Here is a 13,368-nt window from a genome sequence, read left to right on the forward strand (position 1 = left end):
TCAGCAAGTCACCTGGGATCTAGATGAACAGAAGCACTATAACTACAGAGAGAAATAATTAATCAACCTGCAATGATAGAAGGTAGGAGGGGGTGAAGACACCAGGCTGCCCCGTCTCGAGCGGCTGAGTGGGACAGAGGCTATGGCAGCAGCAGCTGGCAGCTGCAGACACCTCTTAAAGGGGTCATGTCCACAAATGGACTTTTGCGGTGTATTGGCCACTTGAATTTAACCATAATTAAAATGCCAAAGGTTAAATACAAAGAAAGAAGCAGCAAGAGAAAAGCAGTTAGTTACCTACAAGGGAGCACCCATAAGACTGGCAGCTGATTTCTCAAAAGAAGCTATGCAGGACAGAAGGGCTTGGCACAAAATAGTCAATGTGATGAAAACCCAGGATCTACAACCAAGAATAATTTATCCAGCAAAGCTATCATTTAGAGTTGAAGGATGGATAAAGAGCTTCCCAGACAAAAATAAGCTAAAAGAGTTCAACGCCAAGCCAGTATTACAGGAAATGTTGGAGGGACTTTTTTAAGAAGGAAAAAACATGTATCAAAAACATGAATAAAGAATGGTAATAACTACATTCCTATCAACAAGTACCTCAAATAGAAAAGAATGAAGTGCTCCAACCAAAAGATAGAGTGACTGAAAGGATAAGAAAACAAGACCCTCTACATAGGCTGCCATCAAGAGACTCACTTCAGATTAAAAGACATACACAACTAAAAGGAAGGGAGTGGAAAAAGATATGGCCTGGATTGACCTAGAGAGTATTTCACTGAATGAAATAAATCAGATAGATAAAGACAAATATTGTATGATTTCATGTACACATGGAATCTAAAGAACAAAATAAACAACAACAACAAAGTAGAAATAAATGCATAGATACAGAGAATATTTTGAGGGCTACGAGATGGGGGCGGGGTTGGGGGGGACAGCAAAAACGGGCAAAGGGATTAAGAAGTACAAATGGATAGATGCAAAATAGACATGGAGATAGCATAAGGAAAATAGTCAATAATGTTGTAATAAATATGTAAGGGGAAGAAGGATACTAGATTTAGTGGGGCGATCACTTTGTGAGTTATATAGATCTCTAATCACTATGCTGTACAACCGAAATGAATATACTATTGTGTGCCAACTATAATTGAAAAGAAAAAACTTATCGAATTGTACAATGTAATACAAGCTGCTTCAATAACCACCCCCCGCAAAAGAACGAAAGGTTAAATTAACATGAAAAAAAAGACTATAGAAATTTAGCTACAAAAATTTAAAGTGGAATGGTTGACCTTAATTTTAGTAATAAATTACGTCTCCTATCTTAATGCACAAAGGCCTCAAAGTCAGAACCACTTTTATTTTTATGCAGTGAAGATTTCACTAGACCAGCTGATGGAACAGAATCCTCAAAATGACTTTAACTTTTTTCTTCTACTTAAGGTAGGATTTCAACCTTATTCCCTTAGTAAGGGAAGCTAAGAGAATAAATTAAGAAGTTAACATTTCATTTCCTTAAAAAACTTCTATTGGATAAATGTATTAAAGTCCTATTGTTGCTAAAACAGTAGTTTATAAAAGAAGCTATAGGGGAAGAGAATTTTTTTATCCCCAAATGTGTCTCTTTGGTACATTGCTTGTATTAGGCTGGTTAATTTTAAGAAGGAGCACACATGCTGAAAACCAAGTATAAGGTGCCCTTTGCAAGGGACCTGCACATTTATAAGGAGAACCTCTATTTGTAGAGATGCCTCATTTGCTGTACTAGGAATTGGGTGTATGTGTGTGTGACTTGATCTCTAAAAACTCATATTGATGCAAAAGACAATGACTTAAATCTGCATAACAACCTTATCCTGTTTACTGTGCTTTCCCTGGTAACCTCCCATAACTCGCTCCCCTCTCCCCAACCCTTTCTTCTGTCTTCATCTAAAGATGGTAGTTAAGGTGCTAGCTAAGACCACCTTAACTCATGGAGTTACTCGATTATCCTGGGTTTCTCCCATGAATATAAAAGGGATATATGTTATGAAACTTTTTCTCCCTCCTATTAAACTGTCTTTATTACAGGGATATGTCAGCCAAGAACCCAGAAGGGTAGGGGAAATTTATTTTTCCTTCTCTACAGAGCAATGGTACATAATGTATACACTGGGTATGTCATAAGCTATACCATCTAGGTTTCTTTAAGTGCACTTCATGATATTCACATGATAACAACAGACATTTTCTTGTCATTAAGTGACACATGACTAAATTTTTTTTTCATTTAAAATTTTATGCAAACAACATTTTGGGTGAAGAAGACCTAACTACTTGCCCCTTATTTCATAACAAGACCACAGAGAGCTTCCTACTGACAGAGTTGCCCTCAGACAAGGACCTGCAGCATCAGCATCTTCCTGGAGCTTATGAGAAATGCAGAGTCACTGGGCCCAACAGTCTATGCTGAATCAGTATCTGTACTTGAATTAGAATCCTGAGTGATTTATATGCACATTGAAGTTGGATAAGTGCTGGTCTAGACTAGGTTTTTCTCACCTTCTCAATTTGGCGTAATTCTTTGTGTTGGGGATTGTAGATGTTTGGCAGCCTTCCTAGTCATTGCCAAATAGCTCAGGGGCAACATTATCTCTGGCTGGGAACCACTGGCCCTGAGTTTGAAAACTGAAGCGTCCTGACAGATTCCAATCAACACCTATTCCTTATTCTGATTATAACTTCAAGAATACCACTGTATTCTTCAATATGGAGTGGAGTTCAGAATAGTACCACCTCAAAGAATAGATTTTTATAAAATTAAAATTTGACAAAGCATATATGGTACAAATCTCAAATTATATGCCATAAATATATAAATATATATTTATTCATATATATTCTTATAATTAACAAAGCTTTTATAAGATGGGATGAAATGGCAGATATTAATTTCTGTTATAAGTCTGAAATTCCTGATTGATTTGGCATGTGGGGGAGGAATAAACTTTCCTCTACCTTCAGTGTACTTCAGGCTGGTTTAATAATCAAGTGGGTGTAAGAGATTAGCAAGATAAAAATAACAGAATTTAACACATAACATATGTGTGAGAACCTCGCATGTATGAAAGAGTCTGAGACTGCGTGTGCAGGAGAGGTTTGGAGATAGAAAAGGAATATGGGTATACAAGACATCTTGATCTAGGGATGAGGTAATGCATTGGGGGGCCTTCAAAGGGTCATTACAAAATGATAAAATTAGATTTTTAGTAAAGAAAAGTTTGCCCTGCCATACAGGTAAGTCGAAAAGAAACTACCTCTGATAATCTTTTATTATGGGCAAGGCACCTAAATCAAGTTCTTCTAGGTAGTTAAAAGGAGGGGCAGAAGTCTCTCTTGAATCTGAAGCCAAAACTGCTCTTAGCTCGAAATAATCCCCATACCACTGAGGCACATCTTGGCATGAATCGTTTTAAAATCTCCCAGCTAATGTCTCTTGAAACCAAGGAGTATAGCACCCAAAGCTTTACATCAAAGTTACACAGTTCTCTTCATTGTTGAAGAAGGAATTAGGAATTTCCTGAAGCTATCATGATTTGTATCCCGCCACAGTCAATGCTTTGAAGGTCAAGGGATGTGCAAGTCATAGTCCTCAGTCTACACTTTAGAGGGAACTTTAACTCAGGGTTGGCATAGGTGCTGGGAGGTGAGACCTCTGGAAGGCAGGAGAGTTAATGAGAAGAAGTAACGAAAACAGGATTCACTTGACTTCTAACCTGGTCACTTGGGAACAAAGAATCAGCAGGAAAATTTTTCCATTCCATCTAGACCAGTGTCCCACAGGGAAATCGGGGCTCAGAGGTAGGAGTAACAATGGAAACAGTGCCTAATGAGCAGATAAATGGAGTTGAGAATACCTCCGTTCCTGCAGTCCCTCCATGTGTGCATCTTGGGCTTGACAGGATATGGTTGTTGCTTTTGACTCTTAAGCTGGCTCAGAGCTGATGCTTCACTTTCTCCTGCTGTCTTGTCTGGAGACAGAGCTTCAGATTTCATCATCAACCATCCAGGGAGGAATTCAGACTTCCACAAGAAGTCCTCCCTCTCAGAGACCCCATCCAGGTGAGTCAGACAGCCCAGCAGCTACTTCAGGAGAAGGTCAGAGGAGACAGAACCTGAGAACTATTTCCTGAGGTCCCTTGAGAGCCTAGCCATCCTCGCCCAGAGCTGAGAGATGCCATGTTGTTTTACCACGTACGCTAATTAATGTAAAAATATATTTTTAAAATGTTTAATAAGAACAGTGTTGCAAAACAGAGTTTGTCCACCTGGCACTAGCAGAGCTAAACACTAAACACCAAGAATTGCAATTTAGAAAGATTACCTATTCAATTATGAATGGTACCAGCCAGGAGAATGAGAAGCTAATGCTCAGAAGCCCAATTCCCTGATCCAGAGTTGGGGGTGTATTTTTAATGGAATTGGGGGAACAGGTATGTGGAAGCATTGGTGGGGCAAGTTTTAGTTGGAGGACCTTGGAGTTGGCCTTTTAGGATAAGAAGCATCAACACAGGATCTTCCTGGACAACAGACCCAGTAGTTTGGAAAGGGTTTGAGTGTTCAAATTCCTGTTATGTCCTTATTCTTTGGTTCCACGGAGGAGGGTAGGGTGTGGGGAACTTTGATTGCACATGCAGCTGGAGGTCAAGTTTCCCTCCGGGCATGCTTGGCTAGGCGGCATGACTTGCTGTTTTGGTCTGTTATCTCATTAAAGCAACTCGGTATCTCGTGAAACAGGCTAGGACCATTTTGAGCTGACTCTGCAGTTACAGAAGTGTTTGTTGGAATGAGCCACGCCAGGATCATTGGTAACAGTTCCATGATGGGATTGGAAGTTTGGTTAAATGAGAATGAAGAAGGAATGGGAGGCATAAAGTGGTTCCAGTAAAATCGGAATGTACACAAGAAGTTTTGCAGTTCAGGGGAGTAGGAAAACTGAGTATTAGGTGTGGGAGCATGAGCAGTGAAGTGAAGGCACTTTTTTTTTAATTTTTAACAGGAGCTTTATTTTGAGGATGTTTTGTATTTTTTAAAAGTATCCAAATACAGGCAGTAGATACAACCTTGTAGCAGCTGTTCCTGAGGGAAACATTTCACAGTATCATATCTCACACTGTGTAGTCACATAAAAATATTATTTAATAAGTCTAAAGAGGAATTCTAAAGAGTTTGACATTGCAATTCCTTTCATCTTAGTGCAACTGCATGTATTTTGTGTTTATAAGCCTTTTAGTTGACTGGAAATTATGCAATTTCTTTACACAGTTTATATAGTGAGGATCAAGTTGTTATGATGGTTTTGGATTCCATACTTCCAAAAAAATTGGAGTTTTTTTCACTAAAGTTTTTATGGTTTGACAGTGAATTATTTTAAATATGTATAGGTGTATTTGGGTGGAATGTGTGAAAATTTATATATTTTGTACAGTCAATTCTATCCTTAGTAGTAATAATCTCCTTTTATAGACATTGTGTTTTTATTTCACATCTGTTTCTCTTTATTTTTACCTTTTTGCTTTTTGTAGACCAATGTGATTTTACAAATAGCAGTCACCTTTTTCATCTTGTGAAAGTCATTCTTTTGCATTCAATAATCACCTCTCTGTTTCTCCTAAGCGTAGTTGATTCCATTTATGTTTATACAGGTAGAAATTATAACTGTAAATATTGCTTTCTCCACTGCCTTTTAAAGTTATTTTTATATATTTTATTTTTTGGTCTTTGGCAATTTACATCCCAGAATCAAAACCCAGTTTTCTGATTTTCAAAGTTATGCCCTTAATGTCATTTACAAATGTCTCTTTCCATTTCAGCTTTAAAAAAAAAAATCCATTTTCATGCACATTAAAAATATCTTTGTAAATTGTGGGTTTATTCTCTGTACATTTTCTAGTTGGATATTCAATTTGTAAGGTGTCTTGATACCATAAAGATATTATTTTTATTTTGTTTCAAATAAATTGTTATTTGCTACTTTATAGGTTACTCTGGGCATCAGAGCGATTTAACTGCAATTAGAATGTCTCCAGAACAAAGGAAGCTTCCTCCTCATCACGTCTCAGGGACCACCCCAGCTTATTAGATCTCCACCCCTACCCCATCAATTTATCTCTCCACCTGTTTAACTGCTTTTTAAAAAATATAGAACATAAAATAATCATATCAAAATGGAGGCCCAATTTTCAATGTCTGTTGGAGGCGTACCAACTGGAATTTAGGTGTTATTTCTATTTTTTTTTAAGGGAAAGATGATCTGAAGTTGAAAGCTTGTCTTATATCATAGTTTCTATATTATTGTGGCTCTGGGTGAGTAGAGCCCAGTAGTAACATGACCCCAGATCATAGTTTGAGTATGTGTGTGCTTGTGAGTATGGGCATATGTGGTTTGTGGAGCATGAGCCATTTTCAGGACAGGGGTACCTAGTTCATATACTCCAAAACGTGTTCTTTAAAATACAGACCCCAGAATGTTAACCAACAGATTGAAATAAAGAAGGGATCACTCCTACTCACAGGATCTTTTGGAAACAAAATGAATAGAGTGGGAGGAACGACATCTGCACTCCCTGTGTCTTGAAGTTTTATCTGTAGCCGACAGACCATCTCATTCCTCCACATTCTCTGACACCATCCCTATCACTCTCCCTCTTGTTCATTTTTCCCACCACGTGGCTTCCTTTTGAGCCTTGATTACTTCTCCAGAAATCTTTCTGTCCTCCCTATGTCTTCCTTAAACACTCTGTTATACGGCACCTTGTTTGCAAGCCTTTCTCAATTCCCAGTAAAAATAACAGTCATTCACTTTATTAAATACCTACTTTCTTATCCTTCAACACACCAGCACAGACTGACATGGTATATAATTTTTTATTTGCTTATATTCTTTCTCACTTATTGGATTATGGAAAATTTTGGAAAATTATGGAAATCAGCACCGTACACTTTCTGACTAGAAAATGGTCAAATCAGCATATATCACTCAAATGAGTGAAAGAATTTCTCCTTAAACCAAGAAAAGTATGACTTATTGGGCAAAATGCTAGGAGTGGGACAGGGCTTCTAATCAGAGATGTCACAGGAAATTTCTTAAAGGGAATCAGATCTCTACAGAACCATATATTACATATACATTTGACTGCAAAATTTCAATTTTAGCATTTCAGCATGGTAGTAATACCCACTTGTAAAATTAATCGTTACTTTTTTTCATTCCTAGTCATCACCTCCACCATATGGAAACAGGGAATGATACACGACTTTCAGAATTTCTTCTTCTGGGATTTTCAGAGGAGCCAGAACTGCAGTCTCTCATATTTGGGTTTTTCCTCTCCATGTACCTGATCACTGTGTTTGGAAACCTGCTCATCATCCTGGCCGTCAGCTCAGACTCCCACCTCCACACGCCCATGTACTTCTTCCTCTGCAACCTGTCCCTGGTAGATATCTGTTCCACCACCACCACCATCCCAAAGATGCTGGTGAACATCCAGACACGGAGCAAAGTCATAACCTATAAAGGCTGCATCGCACAGATATATTTTCTCATACTTTTCGCTGGGTTTGATGTCTTCCTCTTGACTGTGATGGCCTATGACCGCTTTGTGGCCATCTGTCACCCCCTGCACTACATGGTCATCATGAACCCCCGGCTCTGTATACTGCTGGTTCTGGTGTCCTGGATCATGAGTGTCCTGGATTCCTTGTTAGAAAGTTTAATGGTCTTGAGGCTGTCTTTCTGCGCAGACTTGGAAATCCCCCACTTTATCTGTGAACTCAATCAGATGGTCCAACTTGCCTGTTCTGACACCTTTCTTAATAACATGGTGATGTATTTTGCAGCTGTCCTGCTGGCTTGTGGTCCTTTCTCTGGTATCCTTTATTCTTACTGTAAGATTGTTTCCTGCATACGTGGAATGTCATCAGCTCAGGGGAAGTATAAAGCATTTTCTACCTGTGTGTCTCACCTCTCAGTCGTCTCCTTATTTTATTGTACGATTCTAGGAGTGTACCTCAGCTCTGCTGCTACCAACAGCTCACACTCAAGCGCAGTAGCATCAGTGATGTACACTGTGGTCACACCCATGCTGAACCCCTTCATCTACAGTCTCAGGAACAAAGACATAAAGAGAGCTCTAAAAAGATTCTTTGGGATGGCAGCTATAAAAGTGACAATCATCTTGAGGCTGAAAGAGTGCCCTTGATTTCGTGGCTCCAAGCCTCACAACCAGAAACTATGATTCTTTTTATCAGACGGTGATAGTAGAACTTGCTCCTTTTACTTATGCCCTGGAATTTCCATTGTTAGAGAACAGCTTCTCTGTACAGTTTTAGGAAATACTTTATTAAGCTTTCTGCTCTGTCTGTTATGCAGAATGATTTCTGCCCTGCCCCCCACCCCCGTCTTTTTTCCTAGCTTCACGATGTTTTTCTCACCTTAATCAGAAATATTAGGACATTTCCATTTGTGTTATGGCCAACATGAATTTCTAAAGAATAATTCCTTCTCAAAAGACATACATCATTGTAAGTAATTTGTTCTTGTTTTATAAATAGAATAGTCATAAGTCGTATTACTCCTGTAGCAAAAAACTTCACTTGTCTACTAAGCCCATTTATATAATTGCAATCCAGGAAAACCTGAAACCTCAGTTTTCACTTTTGTGTCCCTCATCCTGTCTACATCAGTACCTTAACTGCTCTTCCTGATAATGTAGACTTCATCGTTTCTCCCTGTAATTCTCAGCCTGTTGATAGTGATGCTATAGGAGAGGATGGCCTGGGGCTTGTCACTCAGACCTCTTTCTATGTTGTTGCAGGGCTGGCCTTTGTTATAATTTGTTATAATTGGTCCTTATTATAATTGCAAAACTACCAGGAAACTATGAAAAAGCAATGTTTATTAATCACAGGTTCAGCATGTTCAAGAGCCACATGGAAGATCAGTGGAGAGAGAAGAGAGAGAGAGAGAATGGGAATGGACCAAGTTGGGGAGAACTTCGTGCTTATCTAATATCCATGCCATACAGCTAACAATGTGATATTTTGGGGTGAATGTATTTGAAATGGACGTCTCATAAATCAGAAGTTTAATGCCAGGCATCACACTAGTAACATGCTATTGTATTTTCTATCTGGTCTCCAGGTTTTATTGTCTCATTCAGCTCAGGGCCCAGAATACCTACAATAGTCACTGGTGAAAATTGATTATCAAGTATATATTTCCCAATGAGATTGGCATGGAAACATGGAAGATGTTCAGAGACAAACAGAAAACGAGATATATATGTCATTCTGAGCTAAGAATGAGGTGAGGAACCTGAGGCTTCAGAGGGCAGAAGGTCGTTTGCAGGACAGTAAGAAGAGCAGATGTTCAGTAATTAGAAGTTTGCTCTGTCCTATACATAGGTCACAACAGGTGATCGCTGATGATCACTCTTATTATGGGCAAGTCCCCACATTTAAATATTTTAGGGGCATGGTAAAAGTTTCTTTTGGGCCTACAGGGTCTCAAAAATAATCCAGATATACATCTTCAGGTGACTTGTTCTGAATCCTTATGATCATGACCTGCATTTATTCTTTTGCATGTGAATGTCCAGTTTTCCCATCACCATTTATGAAGAGATTATACTTTTCCCACTGGCTATTCTTGGCTCCTTTCTCATAAATCAATGACCATATATGTGTGGGTTTATTTCTGGGCTCTCTATTCTGTTCCATTGATCTATGTGTCTGCTTTTGTTTCAGTAACATTTTTGACAAAAGAATGTCCAGCCTAAGAAAAAGTCTTATAAGAGTTCATTTAAGCAGAACTGATGGCAATCGTCAGGAAGCAAAATCTCAATGGATTGAGAAAATGCTCTAGAGAATGGCAGTTTTACAGCTGATTTTTTATGTTAGAATGGAAGGAAGAGACATAAGAAGGGGTCTACAGTCATTGGTGGAAGATTAGAGAAGTGAGAGAAAGTAAAGCAGGGAAATCCCTGAAATTGGATAAAAAGTTAAACAGAGAGACACGTGCTTATTTAGATAACAGTGAGGTCTCATGGTGTGTGGCTGACAGTTGTGTTTTGAGGGGTCTGAGAAGAAGGTGATTCTGGTGTTTTCATGGTACATTATCTTAGATTAACAAAGACAATAGACTATTTCAAAGTTTAAGATTGACCTTTGTTAAAGGCCTTGGATGTGACTATCCACTACGACCTGCTTTCAGATAGGGAATTTTACATTCAGACCGCCCTAGATGGTAACTTTGGTCTCTGGGTTTGTAAGGCTCACCATGTGGGCCTCCTCTGAACTTATCAGGTAGAGTATGTGGCCCCCTTTTCCTCCACACCATACTGTTTTGATGATGATAGCTTTGTAATATAGTTCAAAATCAGAAAGCTTCATGCCTACTGCTTTCTTCTGCTTTCTCAAGATTGCTTTGGCTATTCATGGTGTTTCAAGGCTCCATATTAATTTTACAAGTATTTGTTCTATTTCTATTGTTTAATTTTACAATTATTTGTTCTATTGGAATTTTGATAGAAATTCCATTACATCCGTAGATTACTTTGGAAAGTGTTAAAAAACAAAAATCAACCGAATAAAATTTAGAAATCTAATTGGCTTTATTAAGGGATTTGTAAATGGAGCAGCATCCCATCTAGCAATTAGAGGGGAACTCCCAGTGGTTGTACAAAATGGAAGATTATCATAGAAAGAAGGGTGGGGCAAAGGAGCTATTTACAAAAATAAAATTATTTTTAGACCAAGACATCTTTTTGGGGGGTGGGTGGGGGGAAGGAGACAGCAAGAATTTTATCCTACAGATTGTCTCTTCTTTGGGAAGATGATGAGGGCCCACATTACCTTACCGGTGCTGTTAGAAAACTCAAGGCGTTTCTTTGCCTGAATACATCAAAGCCAAAAGAGACACAAATTGGAGTTTGCAGCAAAGAAAGTAGAGGTTTATGGCACCTAACCTGATGACACAGGTGAGCTAGTGATCGAAGACCTGAACCCCCAGTGGTCTCCTGAAGATAAGTTATATAGGAGAAAACTCATTAGTCATGGTAGCTAAGGGGGTTGGGGCTGTGGGCTCTACTCATTAGTCGGGCCTAGGGTAGGGGGAAGTTGATCATTGCATCAGGTCCTGATGTCAGTCACAGCATCTTTCTGTCTGGTTTCAAGGGAGTGCTGGTAGGGTTGTTCTGCTTTCATGGAGGTTGAGATGTTATCTTTAGTTTGATAGAAACTGTTTCTGTGGTCAACAGACCGAGGCTTTGTTCCTAAGGCAGTTCGATGCTGACCTAAGGGCTTAATGATTGGGGAAGTGGTCATGCAGTGTGCAGAAGCATAAGGGGGGAAAAAGCAAGTGACCCGAGGGCAGTTTGAACCAAGGAGAAAGAGAAGAGAGTGCTGAATCCTAGCACTAGACCACCAGGGAAGGAGATAGCAAGGGTTTTATCCTGCAGATTCTCTCTTCTTTGGGAGGATTGGGGGGGAGGGATATTATTTCATTCATATGTGGGATATGAAACTGAAAGCAACTAATGAACAAAACAAACAAACAAAAACTCATAAACAGAAACAACAATTTAGTTGTTACCAGAGGGAAAGTAGAGAGGGAATGGCAGATAAGGGTACAGAGGGTCAAATATATGATGATGAAAGGAGATTTGACTTTGGGTGGTGAACACAAATGTAGATAATGTATTGTTTATGACAAAGTCAGAATTCTCAAGGCAGCCAGGAAGAAAAAATGGCAACTTATAAAGGAAAACCCATTAGATTATCATTGGACATCTCAGCGCAACATTACAAGCCAGAAAGGAATGGAATCAAATATTTAAGCTATTAAGTGAAAGAAAGTACCAGCCTAGAATAATGTATCCAGATAATTTCTCCTTCAGATATGAAGGAGAAATTAAGACTTTTCCAGACATACAAAAATTGAGAGAATTCTCCACTATGAGGCCTGCACTACAGGAAATACAGAAAGGGGTCAGCTCACCTAAAACAAAATAACAAAACAAAATACAGAATTAGGAGGTAAGTGGCTACCAGGCAAATCAGAGCAGAGGAGTACAACCTTACTAAGAACAGGGCATTATAACCTTAAATAATAAAAACAGAATTGTTAAAACAAGATAGTAATGAACGTTCAGCATACATAGGAACAAATTGAGATAACAATGACTGAAAAGCGGGGGAGAGGGGTTCGAATCTAAATTCGCAAAGTGGAATGGAGATAAGGAACAAGCAGAAGAAAATGCACGACTGTATATGTATATATATATAACTATCCTTTACATATTCATAATGGTAACTACACACCAAAGATTCAGAACCAAAATATATAACATAAAAAAAGAAAGACTCACAAAAGCCAAACAAAATAAAGAGAAGCACAAAGACAAGAAAGCAATGGAAACACTGAGCTACCAGAAAGCAAAAGATAAAATGGCTATAAGAAGATCTCAGATTTCAATAATCCCCTTAAATGTAAATGGACTGAACTCACCAATCAAAAGCATAGAGATACAGAATGGATCAAAAACAAAACCCAACCATATGCTGCCTCCAGGAGACACATCTCAGCTCCAAAGACAAATGTAGACTCAAAATGAAAGGATGAAAAATGATATTTCAAGCAAATGGCATTCAGAGAAAAGTGAGAGTAGTAGTATTAATATTAGACTAAATACTCTTCAAAATAAAAAAGGTAAAGAAAGATACTGAGAGACACACCATAATGATAAAAGAAATTATACACCAAGAAGACATAACATTATTAATATCTATGCTCCCAATCAGGGAGTCCCGAAACATGTAACGCAATTACTAACAGAACTAAAGGGAGAAACAGACCAAAACACTATCGTAGTAGATATGGACAGATCATCTAAACAGATAATCAATAAGGAAATAACATCCTTAAATGACACATTAGTCCAACTGGACATAATCTACATTTACAGAGCCTTCCATCACAAAACAGCTGCTTATACATTGTTCTGCAGTGCACATGGTACATTCTCAAGATTTGACCACAAATTGGGACACAGAGATAGCCTCAACAAATATAAGAGGGTTGAAATCATACCAACTATATTCTCTGATCATAATGCTTTGAAACTAGAGATCAACTGCAAAAAGAAATCAGGAAGAACCACAAATACATGGAGATTAAACAACATGCTACTGAAGAATAACTGGATCAGAAAAGTAAAAAAAGAGATCAAGAGATACATAGAAACAAATGATAATGATAGCACAACATATCAAAAATTTTGGAACATGGCAAAAGCGGTCATAAGATGAAAATTGATA

The 13,368-nt window shown here is 38.4% G+C and overlaps 1 protein-coding gene across 1 annotated transcript; it reads left to right on the forward strand.

The window, feature by feature from the left end:
• The first annotated feature begins 7,283 nt into the window (after positions 1–7,283).
• Positions 7,284–8,252, forward strand: LOC105311589 (olfactory receptor-like protein OLF4). The gene has a single exon (XM_011387559.2). The coding sequence runs from the start codon at positions 7,284–7,286 to the stop codon at positions 8,250–8,252; it is 969 nt and encodes a 322-aa protein (XP_011385861.2).
• The last annotated feature ends 5,116 nt before the right edge of the window (positions 8,253–13,368 follow it).

The sequence above is a fragment of the Pteropus vampyrus genome, unplaced genomic scaffold, assembly GCF_000151845.1.
Source record: "Pteropus vampyrus isolate Shadow unplaced genomic scaffold, Pvam_2.0 Scaffold1000005106, whole genome shotgun sequence".
In the NCBI taxonomy this organism is placed as follows: Eukaryota; Metazoa; Chordata; class Mammalia; order Chiroptera; family Pteropodidae; genus Pteropus; species Pteropus vampyrus.